General features: G+C 44.6%; 1 protein-coding gene across 2 annotated transcripts in view; it reads right to left on the bottom strand.

Moving 5' to 3' along the window:
* The window catches only part of USP36 (ubiquitin specific peptidase 36), a 726,079-nt gene that overhangs the window by 399,205 nt on the left and 304,173 nt on the right, over positions 1-22,701 (bottom strand). For both annotated transcript variants that reach the window (XM_086931077.1, XM_086931078.1), the window contains exon 10: positions 5,956-6,067. In XM_086931077.1, coding sequence (XP_086787203.1) covers positions 5,956-6,067 — 112 coding nt within the window. The remainder of the gene's footprint in view (positions 1-5,955; positions 6,068-22,701) is intronic.

Here is a 22,701-nt window from a genome sequence, read left to right as displayed (position 1 = left end):
AGGGCCTCTCTGATTACTAATTTTCCCACCTGTCCAAGCGCAAAGCGGACCCTGGTCAGAGGGGATGGCATCCCTCTGATGGAAGCCAGATTTGCATACCAAAGGCAGTGATCTCTTTGAAGCCCCCTGCCTTAGAATTCAAATTCACAGGTCATCCTGCTGTAATAGGGTGTATCCACCCCCAACCAGAGCAGACCTTGTTGCGGACCTCCTGCGAGCATTGTCCCTCACCCCGTCCCGACGCTCTCAGTAGCGGTCGCTCCCCACGCTCCCTGCTCTACTCCTGGTATCGTTTGGGCTGCGCTCTTTGATCTCCTCAGAGTATTGTACATCTGCTGGCTGCTGTGCATATTCGCTCTATATTGCGATAAGCTTTGTCAAATTGCCGAATTAATTTAACCTTCAGCGCTCGCTGTGTTGCTCTGATTATAATTGCATTGCTTGTGTTGTGCCTTGTTTATTTGTAGCACTAAATTGAAAACATTGTGTAAGCTGCTTGATTTTGGCTTTGTGCCCCAGTCTCTCGCTAGTTTCGTTTTCTGATACTGCTGCCATTGTTGTTGTTGTGCCTCGGAGACCGTCCCCTACACCTCGCCCCCGCCTCCCAGCTGATCCTCCCTCGCCCCTCCCCCCTCCACTTCTCCACTTATGACAGATGCATATGCGCGCAGCGTTCACGCCCAGCGGTCGCGCCGAAGGTGCGCCAAAGGTAAGCCCGTCTACGCCTGTCCGCGCCTGGACCGCGCCCAGCGCCAGACCCCCTGGTCCCCGCAAACCGCACTCCTCCCGCATAACGTATGACGCCGCCACCCTCTTAGCCCTTAACCCCGGACGCACACCACAATGCTACGAAGCTGCCCCAGGACGTACCCACGGTCCCTTCGCCTGCCACTCCTGCAAGTTCGCCTGCATCAAGACCCACACCAAATCCACGAACTCAAAACACAGCTCCGACTCTAACCACCTGAAATGCATCCTGCTGAACACCTGCTCGGTCCACAAACACGCCACTGAACTCTGGGATCTACTCGACACTGCGTCACCGGACATCGCCTTCCTTACAGAAACCTGGATGAACGCATCATCAGCACCCGACATCGCCATAGCCATCCCGGACGCTTACAAGATAATCTGAAAAGACCGCACCAACCAAACAGGAGGAGGCATCGCCATCGTCCATAAGAACACCATCAGAATCACGACCAGCTTCAACGATAACCTTGCAACCGCCGAACACCTCCACTTCCAGATCCACACCGACCCCAGGACCACACTTAGAGGCACCCTCATCTACAGACCACCAGGAACCCGTAAACAATTCACCTTAGACATCACTGACTTCATCAGCCCACATGCCCTCCCCTCCGAGAACTACATTCTACTGGGAGACTTCAACTTCCACCTAGAAAAGAAAAACGACAGCAACACCACCACCCTACTGGACAACCTGGCCAATCTCGGACTCAAACAACTTGTTGACACCCCCACCCATGTAGCCGGACATACGCTCGACTCTATCTTCACCTCCTGCAAACACATCTCCTTCGATCACACCACAGCTCTCCATTGGACAGACCACAGCTGTGTTGACTTCAGCTACAAAACTACCACGATCCACAACCCCCCACAACCTATTCCTCGAAGAAACTGGAACAAAATCACCACCGACCAACTCCTCATTATCGCTCAACCAAAACCCTCCCGCCCTCTCATCGGACCCAAACGAAGCTGCCACCAAACTCAAACAATGGATCACTCACAGCGTTGACGAATTAGCACCCTTGAAAAACCACCAAACCAAACAGGGTAGCAAAAAGGCCCCCTGGTTCAACGATGACCTTAAGAAATCCAAGAAACTATGCCGTACTCTCGAGAAAACATGGAGAAAAAACCCAACCCCTGACAACCTGACCACCTTCAAGGCAGCCACCCGCAAACACCGCCAATTGATCCGATCCACCAAGAAATCAACATTCAAGGATCGACGCGACAACGCCCATAACAGCAAGGAACTTTTCAACATCGTCAAAGAATTTACCAACCCCACCGCAGCCTCAAACGACATAACTCCCTCCCAAGACCTCTGCGATTCGTTATCCTCTTTCTTCTACAACAAAATCGCCGACATACATAACAGCTTTAAGAATATTTCCAAAGAACAGTCCACTCCACCCACCTCCGAACCTAAACCGCTCACTAACAACCTTAGCGCCTGGAACCCAATCACCACTGAAGGCACCATCCGCCTAATGAACTCCATCCATTCAGGTTCGCCTACCGACCCCTGTCCCCACTACATCTTCAACAAAGCAGACTCCATCATCGCACCCCATCTCCGTGATGTCATCAACTGCTCCTTCAACTCCGCTACCTTCCCAGAAAGCTGGAAACACGCCGAACTCAGCGCCCTCCTGAAGAAACCCACAGCAGACCCCTCTGAACTTAAGAACTACCGCCCCATTTCCCTCCTCCCATTCCCTGCCAAAGTCATAGAGGAAGCCTTCAATAATCAGCTTGCCGCCTTCCTTGAATCCAACAACTCCCTCGACTCCTCACAGTCCGGCTTTCGAGCCAAACACAGCACAGAAACCGCCCTCATTGCAGCGACAGACTACATCCAAACGCTACTGGACAACGGAGAAACAGTTGCCCTCATCCTACTCGACCTCTCCGCCGCCTTCGACACAGTCTGTCATAGCACCCTCATACAACGCCTCAGCAACGTCGGAATACAAGGAAAAGCCTTGGACTGGATCATCTCGTTCCTCGCCGGGAGAACCCAGAGAGTCCGACTCCCCCCATTCAAATCAGAGGCCACCGAAGTCATCTGCGGAGTACTACAAGGATCATCACTCAGTCCCACCCTCTTCAACATTTACATGAGCCCCCTCACATCCATCGCGCGACAACACAACCTCAACATCATCTCCTACGCTGACGACACCCAGCTGATCCTTTCCCTCACCAAAGACCCTAACACCGCCAAATCCAATCTTCATGAAGGCATGAAAGAAGTAGCCGAATGGATGAAAAACAGCCGCCTAAAACTCAACTCGGACAAAACGGAAGTCCTCATCCTAGGATCATCCCCCTCTGCCTGGGACGACTCATGGTGGCCATCGGCCCTGGGCACAGCACCCATACCCACAGACCACGCACGTAACCTTGGCTTCATCCTAGACTCCTCCCTCACGATGACCAGACAAGTCAACGCCGTCTCATCCTCTTGCTTCAATGTACTTCGCATGCTCAAAAAAATCTTCCGTTGGATCCCCACCGAAACAAGAAAGACCGTCACCCACGCACTGGTCACTAGCCGACTGGACTATGGAAACACCCTCTACGGCGGAACCACAGCCAAATTACAGAAAAAACTCCAACGCATCCAAAATGCATCAGCCAGACTCATATTGGACATCCCTCGCCAAGCTCACATTACCGGCCACCTGAAAGACTTCCACTGGCTTCCCGTCAACAAGAGAATAACGTTCCGTCTCCTCACCCACGCACACAAGGCCCTCTACAAACTAGGACCCGAATGCCTCAATTCACGACTGTCCTTCTACACACCCACCCGCCAACTAAGATCCTCCAATCAAGCCCTCGCCGCAGTTCCGCGCATCCACAGATCCACCATGGGAGGAAGATCCTTCTACCTGGCGGCCAAGACCTGGAATTCTCTCCCCACTCACCGCCGCCTCACACAGAACCACATTTTCTTCAGAAAGGAACTTAAAACCTGGCTATTCGATAAATAATGAACCCCCTCCCACAAGCGCCTTGAGACCCTCTGGGCGAGTAGTGCGCTATACAAATTCTTGAACTTGAACCCCTGAGGTCAGAAATATTCTGTGGTGGCAGTCTGGTCAGGACCAATCAGCTAGCACACTAATAGTAGGTAGGTTTTCAGGGGGTATGCCTAAGGTTCGGTCTGGTTACATGTATTAATAAATTCATCACTGGTAGGTTCATTAATACAAGATGTTGACCAGCACAGGAACATATCTGTTCATGCAGATAAGTCCACACAGGCAGTATAGTGCACCCTGCCTTAGGGCTGTAAGGCCTGCTGATGAGTGGGTTTCATATACAGTATGCAGCATCTGTAGGCATGGCATACAAGCCTGTGTGCCATGTCATGTTTTCTCTTTTGTCTACACCAAGACACGCAGCCTGCAATGGCAGTCTGAGTTAGGCGAGGGGTCCCTTACGGTGGCACAATACATGGTGCAGCCTTCAGGGACCCTCTTTGGTACCCATGATCTAGGTATCAGGGGTACCCTTTACTAGGGACTTACAGGGGAGCAAAAGGTATTGACAATTGGGGGAATATGTGTACAGTTTAAAGATATATTTGGCACTGGGGACCTGGATAGCAGGAACCCAGTCAACTTTAAGTCAAAATTAAGTTGAATATCAGGCAAAACATGGGGGGTGAGCATGTCAAAAAGGGCTCTTTCCTACACCTGTAATCTTACCTCAACCCTTAAAACCCTATTAACCCTTTATTGCCCATACCCTTATCCAACCCTAAATACCACATATTAGCATTTACTACCCCCTACACTTAACCCTTCCATAAACCCAGATACCCTTTACTGCCTTTGTAATGTGAGCCTCCCATAAACACTAAAACACCCTCACTACCATTTTTCCATACCCATCCCCACCCCTAGAAACCTCTTATTATCCCTACCAATCCCAAAACTCCTACAACCCTGTACCCTTACCCATTCATGAAACCTTTAAACTATGTACGCACCTCAATTCCCTTTAAAACACATTTCCCATCTTTGTAAGTCCAGCACTATAAAGTGTCAGAGAACGGCATGCCTGTTACTTGCATGTGTGGTAACTGATGTTACCACACATTTCAATGCAGCACACTTCTAGAAGACTGTACACCATTCTGTGATCATGGCCCCCTGTACTATATACAAGTGTTACTTTTATTATATTGACTTAGTTGGAAACTGTGTTTATCACCACGGCTCAGGAATCCAATAAGAACATTGAGTGTTGTGCATTCTCAGTATGTTGGGAGCACTATATTGTTTCCTTGTTTTTTTTCCCTTAACTATGAAGCCATATACACATGACAGCTACATTTGCCTATGCTCAACCAAATTACATCTTTTAATTTGAATGAGTTTTCCTCCACCATGACACGTAGGATGCAGGCCCACTACTCTATCCCAATGAATTCAATGGAGATAGGACTCTTAATTTGGTGGCATCTTTTATGCAGTGGGATTGTTTTGTGGGATGCCTTTCAATCTTCTAGAGTAACTGGAAGCTCAGTTGCTGAGACAGTTTGACGTTTACTAGATTCTGGTACCTTGCAGCTGTATACTAGAGACATGAATATTCATCAGACACCCACCCTCCAGAGCATGTACAGAAAATCTAGAAATTGGTGCATACCAACTAAAATGTTTGGGTTCTACTCTGACCTCAGACTGTGCATGAGTGTTCTGATTTTTTCGGAGTGTGTCCTAACTTTAGCTAAGTCACCTTTCCTCTAAGAAGAGTTTTAGAAAACAGGCAGATTAGACATTGAGCATTATTTATGGTCGCAATGTATTTAACTTCCAGGACGCTCCCACCACTACCGACCACCCCCCTCAACAACAAACTTTAATGTGTCCCAAATCCCAGCTTGGTGTAAGTTTTAACTGCTACACCATCTTCTTGAGACTCAAGTACCTAATGTAATAGTACCATGTCCCTGGCACACCAATGGTGGATGACAGTATTTACGCTGGATACTCCACAATAAATGCAGATTTCCCTAGGACCTCAGAAAAACGCTGCTTAGCAGCATGTAAACCTTAATTTAAGCTTTTTTAAATTAGTGCAATCACATGAACAGTATGCTGCCACAACATTAGGAACAACACATAAAACCTCGCCACTCAAACGTCGCCCTTGTTTTTCCAATAATAATCAACTCACCTTGGTGATTTTACCACCACTAAAATTGGCAAACCGCTTGAGCGAGAGGGTCAGCACCATGGACGCTCTATGTAAAGAAAACCGCTTGCTAGCTGCAACTTTCTTCTTACACCTGAAGTGAAAGAAAAAATGGGGATGAGCAGAGAAACCAACTGCAGGTTTCCTTTTTAGTAGCGATTTTTAAGTATTGCCAGAGCCACTGGAATTAAGTGGCAAGGGAGGGTCAAATTTTGCAACAGGGTTGAGTAAATTATGCAGCAAGAAAAAGCAACTTATAAGGCGTAATGCGGTCCATTTTGTGATAGTATTACTTCATTATTTTGTCATTTTAAAAATTGCTAACACTGCTGGGAATTGGTTGCACCTTATTATTATCAGTTTAAAACCCAAATCTAGAAATAAGCAACAGAAAGGTGACTTGTCAACCTTTGCATAGGGCCTTCCACTGTTCAACATGTCAATGTTTTTAGGAATTGGTAAACCATTTCAGCTAGAAACATTTTGTTAAAATCTGCAGATTATGCGGCAGATGATGGATTATGTAGCAAATGAACGAGTTACTTACCTTCCGTAACAATGTATCTGGTAGAGACACAGTCTAGCCGCAGATTCCTTAACTTAGAATATCCCCCAGGTGTCATACTGGATCCGGAGAATTTTTTTCTATCAGCAGCACCTCTGGGCGCTGGGGGACAGGGCTGCATGGCTCTGCCCCGACATCGTCCATGGACATGACGTCAGTGGAGCCATATAAATCCCTTCCGGTGCGCTGACGTTCATTTTCTTCGAAGAAACTTTTTCGTGCCACAATGCGGAGCCACTTCGAAAACTGTGAGAGCGGGGGAACAGTGTGTCAAAAAAGATATTAAAAAATCATTGAAACAATGACAAAGAGAATAGAATGATGAGAAACATCATCAAAGAATGACAGTGAAAGAGCACTGTATATTGAAAGTAAGTGAAGGGAAAGAGCCGAGCACCTGCTCCTAGAAACAGTCTTGCAAAAGCAAAAACTGTACCCTACCATGAGGTCAAATGGCATTGGAAATTAATGTCCTGACAACCGACAGGAAGTCTGCAACCACAGGATGGAACCGTGAAGGGCAACAAGAGCGAAGCAATATTACTTACGGTGATCCATCACAGGTCAGCAACAGAGAATGTGCAACCATAGACCCTACAAGAGACCCATTGACTGAGTCACAGTCAAGAGACCTCGATCCGAGTGACTAACAGAATCAAGTAATAGAGAGAAGAACAGGGAAGGAGGGCGGGAGGGAAGAACAGCAGTAAGCCCCACACTGGATGAAGCACGGTGTAGAAGCGTAGAAGGATATATGAACCTACCACCCAATAATGGGAGGAGAGATAATAGATTAACATAATGAGCCATCCTGCCCAGGAGGAGGGGTGAAAGAGGCCACCCCGTAGAAAGATAAAAGCAACCTGGAAGGAGATCAGTGGGTAAACCCACCTGAAAAGGTCTTTGCAGAGCAGGGAGGATGGGTGGGCGTTAAGGAACTGCGGCTAGACTGTGTCTCTACCAGTTACATCGTTAGCTAAGGGAAGTAACTTGTTAATCTGATATGAGACATCTAGCCGCAGATTCCTTAACTTAGAATAGATACCAAAGCCATACCCCATTGGAGGGTCTGCGACTGAATACCCACCAAGATCCAAAAAGAACAATAGTGACTAAACATGGTGGGAACAGCAATGCCAGCGCAGCTGACACCGGACCTATGAATCTCCGTAAAGGTGCAAGAACAAGGGGAGGCAAAGGCACCACAAGTCGTCAGAGCACTGTACGAGACCTCTCTCCTCCAGACAGGAACGAAGGGAACACAGAACCAGAAAGGTCAGTTTATAATGGAAGAAAGTATATAACTTCTGCAAAAAGAAGTTTAACTGAGAACTGGATCCAATGGATCCCCAAGAAAAACAGTCCCCCCAAAAGGGACAAGATAGCATGCCAGCATGAGAGGGAGAGAGGGAGGGGGAGAGGGACAGAGAGAGGGTGAATCTGGGGCAAAACAATCCGATACTAGGGCAAGGAAAAACCTAGTATGCGTGCTCCCTCGTTATGTGGATATCGCATGACATATACATATGCAGAGGAAGATATACACACATATATATATATATATATATATATACACACATACATACACACACACACACATATATATATATATATATATATATATATATATATATATATATATATATATACATACATATATATATATATATATCCACACACACACACACACATATATATATATCCCCACACACACATATATATATCCACACACACATATATATATATATACATACACACACATATATATCCACACACACACACACACACATATATATATATCCCCACACAGACACACATATATATATCCACATATATATATATATCCATATATATATATATATACACACACACACACATATATATATATATCCACACACACACATATATATATCCACACACACATATATATATATATATACATACACACACATATATATCCACACACACATATATATATATATATATATCCACACACAGACACACATATATATATCCACACACAGACACACATATATATATCCACATATATATATATATATATATATATATATATATATATATATATATATATATATATATTCACTGAAAAAAACAGGTTTCAGGCCTTATATAGTTAGGAATTAGCATTTAAAAAACCTTTGAAATTCACTGAAAAAACCATAGGCTTCAGGCCCTATATAGTTATGACCATGTCATGAATGATGTAATATGTGACATCATCAGCAGTGGTTGCAGGTGCGCGAAATATAGTTAGTACAACTAACTATATAGGAGCAATTTCAACGGTTTTGTAGGAGTGAAATGTCCAGCTAACTATAACACCCCTAAAACTTATAGTTTTTTGAGTGAATTTTAAAGGTTTTTTAAATGCTAATTCCTAACTATATAGGGCCTGAAACCCAAGGTTTTTTCAGTGAATTTCAAAGGTTTTTTAAATGCTAATTCCTAACTATATAAGGCCTGAAACCTATGTTTTTTTTCAGTGAATTTCAAAGGTTTTTTTAATGCTAATTCCTATCTATATATGACCTGAAAGCCCACCAGGAATCTCCAGTATGCGCCAGGGGAGTGCATTGCAGAGAGGTGTGATGAAGCCACGCCCCTTTTTACACCTCTCTGCAACGCAGCCCCCGTGCATGTTTGAAGAGGGGGAACTAATTCCCCTTGCATACTGGGGGCCCTTGGTGGCCAACTAGCCCACCTGGAACCTCCAGTATGCGCTAGGGGGCTGCATTGCAGAGGTGTAATGAGGCTATGCCACTTGTTACACCTCTCTGCAACGCAGCCCCCTGGCGCGTTTGCAGAGGGGGAACTAATTCCCCTTGCATACTGGGGGTCCCTGGGGGCCAACTAGCCCACCAGGAGCCTCCAGTATGCGCCAGGGGACTGCATTGCACAGAGGTGTAATGAGGCTATGCCCCTTTTTACACCTCTCTGCAACGCAGGCCACTGGTGAGTTTGCAGAGGGGGGACTAATTCCCCTTGCATACTGGGGGTCGCTGGATCATATCTGCCCAAACGCCGATATTCCGAACGATTGAAAATGACTTTTCTTGAGAAACATTTGGATTTGGATTATCATGTCCTATACTTTGGAATTTCTGAAAAACTGACTTTGAGGATGCTATAAATTACTCAAGTCTGCCCGAATTGTGTGGGTAACATTGATACCTAGTCACTTTGAATAAGAATGTACTTACGTCTCGTCTAACATTTGGAAGAAATATCTAGTTCTATGACAACAGGATACTAACATAACTAGAAGGAAATAAGAACGCCCTGAAGAAGTTCTGTTGTACAGAACGAAATGCGTCGGCTGGCTGTGGTACATAAACTTAAGGAAAATAAAAGCATTTGAATATACACCAAGATTCAGCGCTTCAATAAGGACTCTAAGTGATATGATTTGATTGGACTTATTGTGCAAGTGGTTCTGTGCTAAACTTTGGAATATTCTCCACTACTCTACTATTTACTCTCTGCTACGCACTCTCTGCTACTCACTCTCTGCTACTCACTCTCTGCTACTCACTCTCTGCTACTCACTCTCTGCTACTCACTCTCTGCTACTCACTCTCTGCTACTCACTCTCTGCTACTCACTCTCTACTAGTCTCCACCTCTACACGCACACATATATATGCATATATATGCATATGCATTTATATATATGTATGTGTATATTACCTACTGGCGATAGCCAGTAGGTATATATAGTTAGGATTGGCTACCATAGGAAAATCCGAACATTCTATTGGGAATAACTTTGGCGCCGATTGAGGGATCTGCCTGTAATTTTCCTTAAAATGGTCTCGCTGCGCTCCGCTCCTACCCTGAAAGTTTCGGGGGGATTCGTGAAGTGGGGGCTGAGAAAAAAGGGGGGTCCCAAAACGTGTTTTCCCCATGTTAATTTCCATAGGACGGTCTGACAAGTCTACAGCCCGAACCGCTGTACGGAATTACGCCAAACTTGGCAAAATTGTAGGGACTGGTACGCAGATGTGCCTTTGCTATGTTTGGTGAAAATTGCTCCAGTGGTTTTTATGAAACTTAGGTTCAAACACACATGTATATATATCTATATGAGCTTATGGGTTTCGCGCACCGTACGCGGACCCTTACGTGCGCGAGCGCGATCCTGACTGGCTGGCAGTACACTGTCAACATTCCAAACTGTCCAAACCAGGAAGAGTTGGCCACCATCTTGTTTCTCAGAAGAACTGAGGCACAAGAGAGCCCAAAACAAGAGTGGAAAACACGAAAAGGGGGCAGGGTAGAGACCCCCCCAACCCTCTAGCCCAGGGGTCCCCAATCCGGTCGTGGAGGGCCGGATCCATGCCAGATTTTTGGGATATCCTCATTGAGATACATGTAGTAATTTTAAAAATCTGGCATGGATCCGGCCCTCCAGGACAGGTTTGGAGACCCCAGCTCTAGCCCTTCTCAGGGGGTCCCAGAAGGACCCCCTGACCTTGCAAATTCACTTAAAAAACCATAGGTTTCAGGCCTTATATAGTTCGGAATTAGCATTTAAAAAACCTTGCAAATTCACTTCAAAAAATATAGGTTTCAGGCCTTACGCGATTTTATTAAAAAAAAAAAAAATTTGCCCGTGGGGGTCCTTCTGGGACAATCTGAGAAGGGCTAGGGGGTCAGGGGGTCTCTACCCTGCCCCCTTTCCGCGTTTTCCACTTGTTTTGTGCGCTCTTGTGCCTCACTTCTCCTGAGAAACAAGATGGCTGCTCAGGTGGTCCCAGAAGGATAATATCATATATAAACTTTATCCGCTAATAGAATTAGCATTTACAAAACCTTTGAAATTTATTGAAAAAAAATATAGGTTTCAGGCCTTATATAGTTAGGAACTAGCCTTTAAAAAACCTTGCAAATTCACTTAAAAAACCATAGGTTTCAGGCCTTATATAGTTAGGAATTAGCATTTAAAAAACCTTGCAAATTCACTTAAAAAACCATAGGTTTCAGGCCTTATATAGTTAGGAATTAGCTTTAAAAAAACCTTTGAAATTCACTCCAAAAAAGTTTTAGGGGTGTTATAGTTTGCTGGACATTTCACTCATACAAAACCATTGAAATTGCTCCTATATAGTTAGTTGGACTAACTATATTTCGCGCACCCGCAATGCACTGCTGATGATGTCACATATTAGATCATTCATGACATGGTCAGAGACATCACTGGTGACATCACTGGTGACATCACTGATGACATCATCCACGTGACAATCACATACACCTTTCCATACAGTAGTAAAATCTTTCATCACTCAATGTAAAATGCAGAGTATCATATTTGAATCCATTGTCACACCAATAAAAGTATCTAAAAACCCACTCAGTAATTCATAGATATATGCACACATCTAATCACTTACCTGTAGATTCACTCATACATGCTGTCAATGAACAATAGAACACTATCAAAAATACTTATACACCTATATCAACATTACACAGCAGCACACATCTTATTCACATATGAAGTCATCCTACTCACTTAGGCAAACAATGGATCATACTTACATATTTACTTAGCTACACACTTACACAAACACCACTTCATCTATTCCTTTAGATAGTAAGTCATACTTAGTGAATATACAACAACTGACACATACACTGTCTTTTATTTTTCTAGTTTGTTGGACATGTACCATTGAGAAATATATTTGCTCATCACCACACCCTTAAAGAGATTCGCTCACCCAAACTGTTATAACAAGTAATTTTAACTTCATACATCTACTGAATCAACTATTCAATTCACACATCTTTGGACAGTCACACACCCCCCAACGAACCACACACACTTTCACTCTCCCATACAAATACTCAGTTATCTAATCAATAACTAATATAGACTTTCACATAGCTAGTAAGCAACTGGAGAACCAGTTTACACAACAACTGACTAAGTGATACAGATATTCACACAGTTTAGTCCCTATCCACTTTATTTAGTGAGACACTATAAATTGGTCAAGTAAACAGTCAATTACACTGCTACTAAATCCTCCATCCAAATATTTATTTATATATATCCACTCATTCTTCAATGCAAATTGCTATATATATATAATGCATATTTAAATAAAGCAGCAAACCAAATTCACTGAATGATGTCATCAGTGATGTCACTGACCATGTCATGAATGATCTAATATGGGACATCATCAGCATTGCATTGCGGGTGCGCAAAATCTAGTTAGTCCAACTAACTATATAGGAGCAATTTCAATGGTTTTGTATAAGTGAAATGTCCAGCAAACTATAACACCCCTAAAACTTTTTGGGAGTGAATTTCAAAGGTTTTTTTTAAGCTAATCCCTAACTATATAAGGCCTGAAACCTATGGTTTTTTAAAGTGAATTTGCAAGGTTTTTTAAATGCTAATTCTTAACTATATAAGGCCTGAAACCTATGGTTTTTTCAGTGAATATATATATATATATATATATATATATATATATATATATACATACATACATACATATATAAACATATATAATCTGCATATCTATATAAATACAAATATAAATGCATGCATACATATATGCATACATATGCATGTTATTTACATGAAAGTTTTAAAAACACTAATAAAAGCAAAGCTAAAAACCCACCTCATTACAAACAGAATGCCTTTAACTTAAACGAGGGCGAGATCTATTGCATTTTCAATGCTTGTTTACTTTGGTTCCATCAAGAAGGTATTCAGATGTGTCACACATTTGCCATAAATTCTGAATGTTATCACTCTAGTTGCTCATTAGATCACTGTAGTAAAGCTACTGCTCACCAGGTAAGTCTGCTGCTGGTGTTCAAAGTGCATGTTTCAGTCTGCATGTCAGAATTTTCTTAATGAAATAGAAGAGGATTTGAGAAGTCACTGAAAATGTGCCCTAATTTTTCTTTCTGAAGCACTAATCATACTTTCTATGGCAAAATGAGCCCCCTCATTTTGTTCCTTTTTAAATTAAATGTTTTCAGACTTACCACTTTATTCCAATCAAGATGGCTTCGGGTGTGCCAGACCTTGGTAATAAATAGGACAGTTAGCGCTCGATTTGTTCTTTAGAACACTCTGGGACATTCTTTCATTGGGCTATACTTGGGCTACATCTGGGTGATATTTGGGCTACATTTGGGGGACATTCTTTCATCGGGCTATACTTGGGCTACATCTGGGTGATATTTGGGCTACATTTGGGCTCTTTTGTCTCTGGTGGCCATCTTGGGAGACTGCATGTCAGAATTTTTTTAATGAAATAGAAGAGGATTTGAGAAGTCACTCAAAATGTGCATAAATATTCTTTTCTGCAGCACTAATCATACTTTCTATGGCAAAATATACCCCCTCATTTTGTTCCTTTTTAAATTAAATGTTTTAAGAGTTACCACTTTATTCCAATCAAGATGGCTTCAGGTGTGCCAGACCTTGGTAATAAGTAGGACTGTTAGCGCTCTATTTGTTCTTTAGAACACTCTGGGACATTCTTTCATTGGGCTATACTTGGGCTACATCTGGGTGATATTTGGGCTACATTTGGGGGACATTCTTTCATCGGGCTATACTTGGGCTACATCTGGGTGATATTTGGGCTACATTTGGGCTCTTTTGTCTCTGGTGGCCATCTTGGGAGACTGCATGTCAGAATTTTTTTAATGAAATAGAAGAAGATTTGAGAAGTCACTCAAAATGCGCATAAATATTCTTTTCTGCAGCACTAATCATACTTTCTATGGCAAAATATACCCCCTTATTTTGTTCCTTTTAAAATTAAATGTTTTAAGAGTTACCACTTTATTCCAATCAAGATGGCTTCAAGTGTGCCATACCTTTGTAATAAGTAGGACTGTTAGCGCTCTACTTTTTCTTTAGAACACTCTAGGAGGCTGCAGCAGAACACAAAGGAATCAACTGACAGTCTCTGTCCTTGTTGTATGTACATGTTTTACTGAGAATGTCAGACTTCATTCTCACATGACTGAGAAAGATAATGTGAATTTACAGAAAATATACTTTCAGTTTAGCTTATAGATCCCCTTCCAAACCACTGTGGGAAAAGCAGGAGATAATAGTTTTCTTTCAAACAGGATTCATGATATCCCAGCAGAAGGCTTTTTCACAGGGTAAAATCACCTTAGAACATACCATAATTCCTAAAATGAGTATGGTACCATCAACAAATGATTTATAATGTAACTATTAACTACAATGCTTTTTAATGAGGTGCTATCATGTATATTGGTCCCAAGATGGCTGCCAACACTTCTTGGATGAAGTGCTGACAGCCAATCAGATCTCACGATGAGATGTGTGGTTAGGCTCCGCACAGATATATATATGTGTTTTTGAAGTTCATTTTCATAAAAACCACTGGAGCAATTTTCACCAAATCTAGAAAAGAAACTTCTGCGTACCAGTCCCTACAATTTTGCCAAGTTTGGTGTAATTCCATTCAGCGGTTCGGGCTGTAGCCTTGTCTATTCATCCTATGGAAATTAACATGGGGAAAACACGATTGGGGAAAACACGATTTGGGACCGCCCTTTTTTCTCGGCCCCCGCATGACGAATCCCCCCGAAACTTCCAGGGAAGAAGCGGAGCGGAGCTGGCCTAAATTTTGGAAAATTACACGCAAACTACTCAACCAGCGCCTAAAGTTATTCCCAATAGAATGTTGCGGATTTCCTATGGTAGCTAGGTCCGAACTATATATACCTACTGGCTATCGCCAGTAGGTAATATACACATATATATATATATATATATATATATATATATATATATACACACACATATACACACACAAACAGGGGTGAAAGCAAGATGGCGGAGTGAAGACGCCACTGAGAGGACGCTCCCGCAGGAACCTCTGACCTTCGAGTTTACTGGCGACTGACAGGCTTAGAATGTTACCGTACTAATCGTAACTATAGCCTGATGCAGACGCTGTGTTTCTGAGAAAATGTTCCCGGAGAAGGTGCGGAGAAGGTGTAAAGTGCCACAAAATCTACAAGGGCGCTACAATCTACAAGCTACAAGCTACAACGCTAATACGCTACAGCTGCCGCTGCCGCTGTGGAGCCGTGTGGGGCTGTGCAGGCTTCTATTCTATGAGCAGAACGTACCTGCCGTGCTGGAGGCTGTGGTGCACTGGAGCTCAGGACTCGAGGCTCGGAGCGGAATCAGAGGGAAAGCGGAAGGCGGCGGCTGCCGCCGAGAGTTGGCTGGGAGCCGGTAGCGCTGATAACTTCGGTAAGAGCGGCAGGGAAATGAAGCCGCAAGCATATATTTGGCGCGTTCATGGACAGACGGAGCGAGGTGGATTGACTGCCTTGGTTGACTGCCTCCAGTTATCGTACGGGGGAAAATTAAGGTGCTATAAAAGACACACAAAGGTGCCACAGAGTCACAGAGGTGTCTGTTTCATCTGCCACTGCAAATCCACTGCAACTCTTGATATCTTAAAAGCGGCAGTGCCGTAGCCAGGAGCCGGTTTGAGGCTCGAGGTTTGGTTAAGGCGTGGAAAGGAGGAAACGCAGCGAGCAGGAGGAGAGAGGACGAGAGAGGACGGCAGCCGCTGTGAATTGGTTACTACCCGTTTGTTTGGTGTGTACACGATCTGTACACGGGTGTGCGGCCAGTGATTGACAGTGTTTGCTTTTTGGCTCTAGTAATTTCCTTGCCGGGAGAAAGAGGAGCAGTAGCGCTGATGGCGCCCACGCTCGCCAAGACTAGAGCAATCAGAGGCACCCCTCTGAAAGAAGGAGCGGACGAGGCGAGTTCACCAACGCTCAAACCGATTTCGCCAGCAGTAGTAGCAAGGATCCCACGCCTTACGGAAAAAGAAATGGGTAAGCAACAAGCCACTCAACCTCCTTTAATTATACCTACAAAAGGCAGCACCACAGCAGAAATTACTAAAAATAAAGACAAACAAAAAGATAAAGACGAAGGTGTAGAAACGTCTGTTGATAAATCTACCGATATTAATAATGCCAATAATCCTGGAACTAACAACCTGGCCTTAACCAACCCAACTGACATACGCAATTTAACTAAAAACAGTAAAGATATGCCAGATTTGGTGGATAGGAGTGCTGTATATAAGGCAGTGTTTAATGAGAATATTGTGGAGGGAGTTCATGACAGACACGATCACTAAAACTGCCCTACAACCTCCTCGAGCCTTACCGGTCTCAGATCCGACCGTAGCTGATGAGAGAACCGACAATCACTGTGACAATCACTGTGATGGCACTGATGGAAATGATGACACCGAGACTGAGATATTTCTAGAGGCTAATTCTGATGAAGCGGAATAGGAGGAACTAGTGGAAGGAGGGGACACCGAGGGTGCAGAAGACGCAGGCGAGGATATAGAATATAGCTCTGCGCAATTAAAGACTAGCAAATCCTCTGCCCTCCAAAAAAAGGGGGAAGGCAAAAAATAAAGTTAAGAAAGGGGGGAGAAATATAAACCCTGCCGCTTTATTAACTAAATTAATACCAACTAAAGGCGGAGGGAAACTGATTACAGACCAGGGCCCGCTGAGTAAGTGGGTTCAAGTCAAAAAAAGAGGGGATAAAAATCTGTCGTTGAACTTACCAGCAAGAGATTCTACTGCAGGGGAGAGCCTTAAAAACAACTAAAAAAATTTGCAAGCTTTTCGGCTCGAGAGCTTGGCCTTACTAGGCCCAGACTCGGACTTGCTGGTGCTGCCTGTTGCAGCTGCTCCTTCTACTCCTGTGAATATAATATCTATTGGGAACTTAAGTGATGCCACCACCGAGGGTATCACATTGAGCCAGAAAGCTAAACCCCTCGTATTTACTTCCCCCCACTGCGAGGCAACGGCACCGCCCAATATCTCCATCTCCCCTCCACCGGCCTCTGCTAATGTTTCATCCTTGGATTTAATCTTAAAAACATTAATGGCCCATCGGCAAGATGTATAAGAACATTTCCTAAAACTAAGGGAAGATAACAGTAAAATGCACAACTGCCTTCAGGAAGTTACCAACAAATTGAGCGGGGTAACAAAAGAAATCGAGGAACTACAGCAAAGAGTTGTCGAAGTGGAGGAAACCCTAGCCACTACCACGGTCTCATCAGATCGACATAACGAAGAAATAGGGGCTCTGCAGAACAAAGTGGAGGACTTGGAAAACAGGCAGAGGCGGCAGAATCTGAGACTCTTTGGGATACCTGAAGGATCGGAGGGAGCAGATGCAAGGGCCTATATGGTAAAAACACTACAGAGGGCATTCCTGGATCTGTCCGACTGGGACTGGGATTCTCAGCTTCACCGGGTACCCAGACTCGCCCTATTCACAGATCTCAAGAGATTAAATATCCACGACCCTTCTTAATCTACTTCGACAACTACTTGCTGCGACAAGCAGTCTTAATTAAAGCCAGACCAAGCACCCCCGTGACAATCGATAATGTAACTTTCTTTGTAAAATCTGACCTCAGCAAGGCTACTATGGACAAAAGATGGGGGTTACGTAAACTGATCGATCCCTTTAAGTCTCGTGGAGCAATGGTATATCTCCAGGAATCTGTTCGCCTCAAAGTTATAAAGTCCGGACACAGTCATTTTTTTCATGATGGGCGGAGCATTTTCTTTCAAAAAATGGATTCTAAAACTTAATCAAGAAAATAACGGGAACATTTTGTGTACAGAGGAAAGTCAAATTTATGAATATAAGATAGGTTTACGATTAGACTACTTGTTTGGAATGTTGCTGGTCTCAATGGTAAACAGAAGAGGAGATTGGTACAAGAGGAGGTAGATATGTATAAACCTCATTTCACGCTTATGACAGAAACACACATTGGCTATCAAGATAGAAAACTGCTGTCTCAAATGGGGTACGAGCTGGTGATTTGTTCAACCTTGGGAGCCTCTATTAGGGGGGTGGCTATACTCAAACAGAAGCGATTAGGGATTGAAATTATTAAAACCGTATCAGATGTACGGTAAGGGGTAGTATATATACACATATGGCAATCGATTGCTTCCCCTTTTTTACGTCTGCATGGCTTCTTACTCAGCAGAGATGCGACGTGAAGTACACCCTCCACCACGTATGCCCATGCAGAGGGAGAATCGTCCTCTTAATGTGAGTCATAGTGCGAACCTTTATCTTCTAGGGGTTATGTCACTACTTGAACCCCCCACCCTTTGGAGCATAGTTGGACTCTGTTCTTCTTTCAATTGAGTGCACGTTTGGCTAATAGCCAGTGTGAGAAGGTGGCCTGATATGCAGTGCTCACTATTCTAGTGAACACTATGTATCAGTCCAGCAACCCTTATTGATGATTGGTTGTAAGTCAACCTTATAGACCAGCTATCCTAGTAGCGTGGATACGAGCAGTCTAAGGCTAAAGACTCGAGAGGGCGTGTTAAGCCAGCTGTTTACCACACATATACCCCTTGAACACCAAGTGAAAGGACACCACACAAGTGTTATGAAAATAAACAGTTATTTATTAAGTATCACAACAGCCCTGTACTCTTTATGAGGATAGGGTACTAAGCACAAACCAAAACTCTTACAAAAATACTTAAGTTAGCACAGTATATACTAATGCCCGAGGGGCACGGAAAACCATATACTTGAGAAGTGGAATGCGAAATTACTAGCAGGTAAGTACAGTACTAATAGCCTTTGGAATCGCTAGATCTTGACTATAGAATCGTTAGATTACTTCTAGGAGACCCAGGGGACTCGGGTGCAGTGTGTGCACTCTCACGCGAGATGCGGGACAAAGTCTATGGTAGCTAGAAATTGCAAAGTTAGTGTTCTCGGGCGAACCCGACCTGGTAGGAGGAAAACGAAAGTAGATTCTGACCCTTGGATAGTGAGGCTATGCTGGGGCACCGAAATGCCGAAGTTACCTAGCCCAGGGGCTGCAGCTGCATAGGTCTCAAAAGACGTCGGGAATCCTCGTTGACGGACCAGGAGCCTGGAAGAAAGAAGTTGCTGGCAGGCGACCAGTGAAGAAAGTTCGGTGGATCCAAGCCTGGATCGATGGAAGATGACACCTGAAAGCAGAGGGGACCAAGTTCGAGACTACTAGCCAGTAGTCAGTGGGCACCAGGAGGGCACCGGATGGTAGCCACCTCGACAAGGTGAGTGGGTGACGCTGTGCTCTGAGATCTCACGGACCAGGAGGCGTTGTCGGCGACCAGGATGGAGGAGCGAGCTGTCCCACGAAGATAGAAGCTGTCGGCGTCGCTGGACCCAGGATTGGGCAACAAAGCCTTGGCAAATTCAAGCCCACGCGGTGGACCTAAAATGGCGTCTGGAGTGGACCAGGAGGGTCCGGGGTGCCTCTCTTGAAGAAGGAAGCAAGGGCCAGTCTGGAGCAACCAGACCAGCAGCAGTGATGTCGTCGGGCGTTGTTCAGAAGGCCACAAGCCAGCCGGCTAGTAGCCAAACAACGCGGTGCACAGCAAACAGCAGAAGGGCCCCACGCAGATCGTGGAGATGCAGGGAGGCTGATCTTGGATGCTGGAGCTGCGCAGGGTTGGGGCTTCTCGGACCCCGAAGCACTCACCAGTGGAAGACTCGGTGGGCTTGTTACAAAGAAGTCGTGCAGTCTTGGCGATCGTCGGTCCCTCGAGGTCTCGTCGCACTCACAGTTCTCAGCTTTGCTGTAGAGGTGAGTAGAGGTCAGAGGTGCCAGGGAAGCCGGGTCTCGTCGAGCTGGGTCGTCGGATTCGTGAAGAAGGACTTGCAGCAGACCGCAGTGTTCTTAGGATGGTGCCCGCTTGATGCAGGGTGACTACTCCTTAGCCACAAGGGAGAATCTTGAAGAAGAAATCTTGATGTCCTTTCGCAGAAAGTCGTGTCTTGATTCCAAAGATGATCTAATTTGAACAGGGGGCCCGCTCCCATCTTTATACTAAAAAAAGGGGCTGACCCAGTGACTAGGTCCTGCCTATGGGTGGGACCAGGAGGGGGGTGGTTACACCCCTCTCCCCTGCCGGACTTCCCCAGGCCAGGGGCTGGTGTGCCCCTGGAACTGGTTCTGACTGGCCTATGCGTAGTGAGCACCGGGGTGCCACTCAGCAGTCACCTTCCTGAAAAGCCCTGCCTACCCAGGATACACAAAACCATGTCTGGGATGGTGCTAGCACCGCCCCGGACAGGAAACCCTTTGTCCAGGCCTCCCTCGCTGGAAGGACTCCCAGCAGCAGGAGGTCAGACTCGTGTCTGTGGTGGCAGCATCCATTTTGTGGAGCTGAGGCTTTAGTTAACTTTAACCGGGGTTCACAGTTACATACATGTCGTGTCCCTCTAGAAGGGTGGAATGCTAACCCCGTCGCCAGAATTGGCAAGGGGTTAGTATTCCAATTCGTATGACACCTTACTCGACATGTTTTGATAAAGCAATACCAAAGATAGCATTTAACCGCGAGGATTATAATGCACTTAAGAGTATATGGTATGCGATATCATGGAACAGCTATTAGGACTTGGTTCCGCAAGCTGCAGACAGGCTCAGCTCATGCCAGAGCACCATCTCACACGATTCCAAGCACTCTGCCTTCAGGATTGTCAAGGCCTGCCATAGGAGTGACTGATAGGAATCTGTGTGTCCATTTTAGGGTTAGGTATAGGTATACTACACCTACAGCAAAGGGTGATTACACGACTTTGCCCCAGCTGTCATGCAGCCAGTTGTGTCAAATTTAGGAGGCCAGCCAGGGGTGGCATAATACATGCTGCAGCCCCTGGCAGCCCTGGGTACACCTATGCCCTGAGTTACGGGGTCTGATAAGGTGGCCCAGTACCAATTGGAAATGTACCTAGGGTACATGGAATCCATTTTAAAGAGAGAGCAGTAGGCCTGGGGTCCTGATTGGCAGGGTCCCAGGTCGACTATTTCCAAAACCAGCTAAAACACAGGGCAAAAAGTTGGGGGCAACCATAGTCAGGAGGTACCTTCCTACAGCCAGTATTATAATATACCCTCCGTATTTTCTTAATATACAAAATCACGGGGATGCCACCTGAATGATAGTAGTAAAAGTAATTACACTGTTTTACCTGTAGATGGACTAATACCAATCGCCTTCTAAATATAAGCTTCAGGAAACGCTTGCAGCTTACAAACAAGCAAACACCACCTGTTGATTTCTCACTACTTGGGTGGTTAATTTTGGTGAAGGATTTTTGATTGAAAGTACTGGTAATACACTAACTGAAAAACTTGTTTTTAACTGGAAAACATTTATTCTTTACAGGCATTGACCCCAGCGAATAGCTGTTTGTGTCCCAACGGCTCTAAGCCGTAAGTATTTTGGATAACTCATCCTTTTTACCTTTTTCATACTCCACTCCTCACGGCAGGGTGCACCTTAGTGCGTGTACACCACCGGAGGATCACATAATTTGGTCCAGACGAAAGCTGAGCGACTCGGGCTCATATAAGCAGAAACATGTCGACCTGAACTTTTTTCACATTGTGGACTAGGTGTCTCTAATTGTTGAGACCTACCCTATGTTTCCACTTTAAATTGTTTTTAACCAGTGCAGGTTGGACTATTAATAAAATAGTTAACAGTCACAACTACGCACTTTTTAACCTTTTTTTGCACTCGCCTAGCACGATTTGGCTTTTCTTTTTGCACCCTCGACACACACAAGAACCAGCTCCGCTGTAAACAGGCGTTGTAGCACACTGGAAAGACACTAGGTCTTTCCAGTGGGAACCCAGTGATGAAGCATGTCACCACTAGGTTGGTGAGTGAGGGTTCTTATTTAACCAGTCTTTTGTTTCCCTTCTTCACTTGCCCTTCCCTAACACGTCAAAAGTGATATCTACTCTTTTGAAGTGGTGTTTTGGTACCTTCACTCTTCTGTTTAGTAAGTAAGTTTACCGACATCCTAGGGAATTTCAGGGGTAGACCTTCCCTGTAGTCACACACTAAAAAAAGGAAAAAGGATTTTTTATTAAAAAAAAACATTGCTAGTCGGTTACTTACTCATGATTCTGGCACTTCCGTTTAGTTTGGAAATTGTATTAGTAAAAGATTGCCTTACTTCGTCAAGGGTACATGTCCGCTCTTCACTCGAGCAGGTCCACGGTCTCCCTGCAT

Source organism: Lissotriton vulgaris, chromosome 7 (genome assembly GCF_964263255.1).
Source record: "Lissotriton vulgaris chromosome 7, aLisVul1.2, whole genome shotgun sequence".
Classification (NCBI taxonomy): Eukaryota; Metazoa; Chordata; class Amphibia; order Caudata; family Salamandridae; genus Lissotriton; species Lissotriton vulgaris.
Note: the sequence above shows the minus strand (reverse complement) of the source record. Positions and strands in the feature narration are given on the sequence as shown.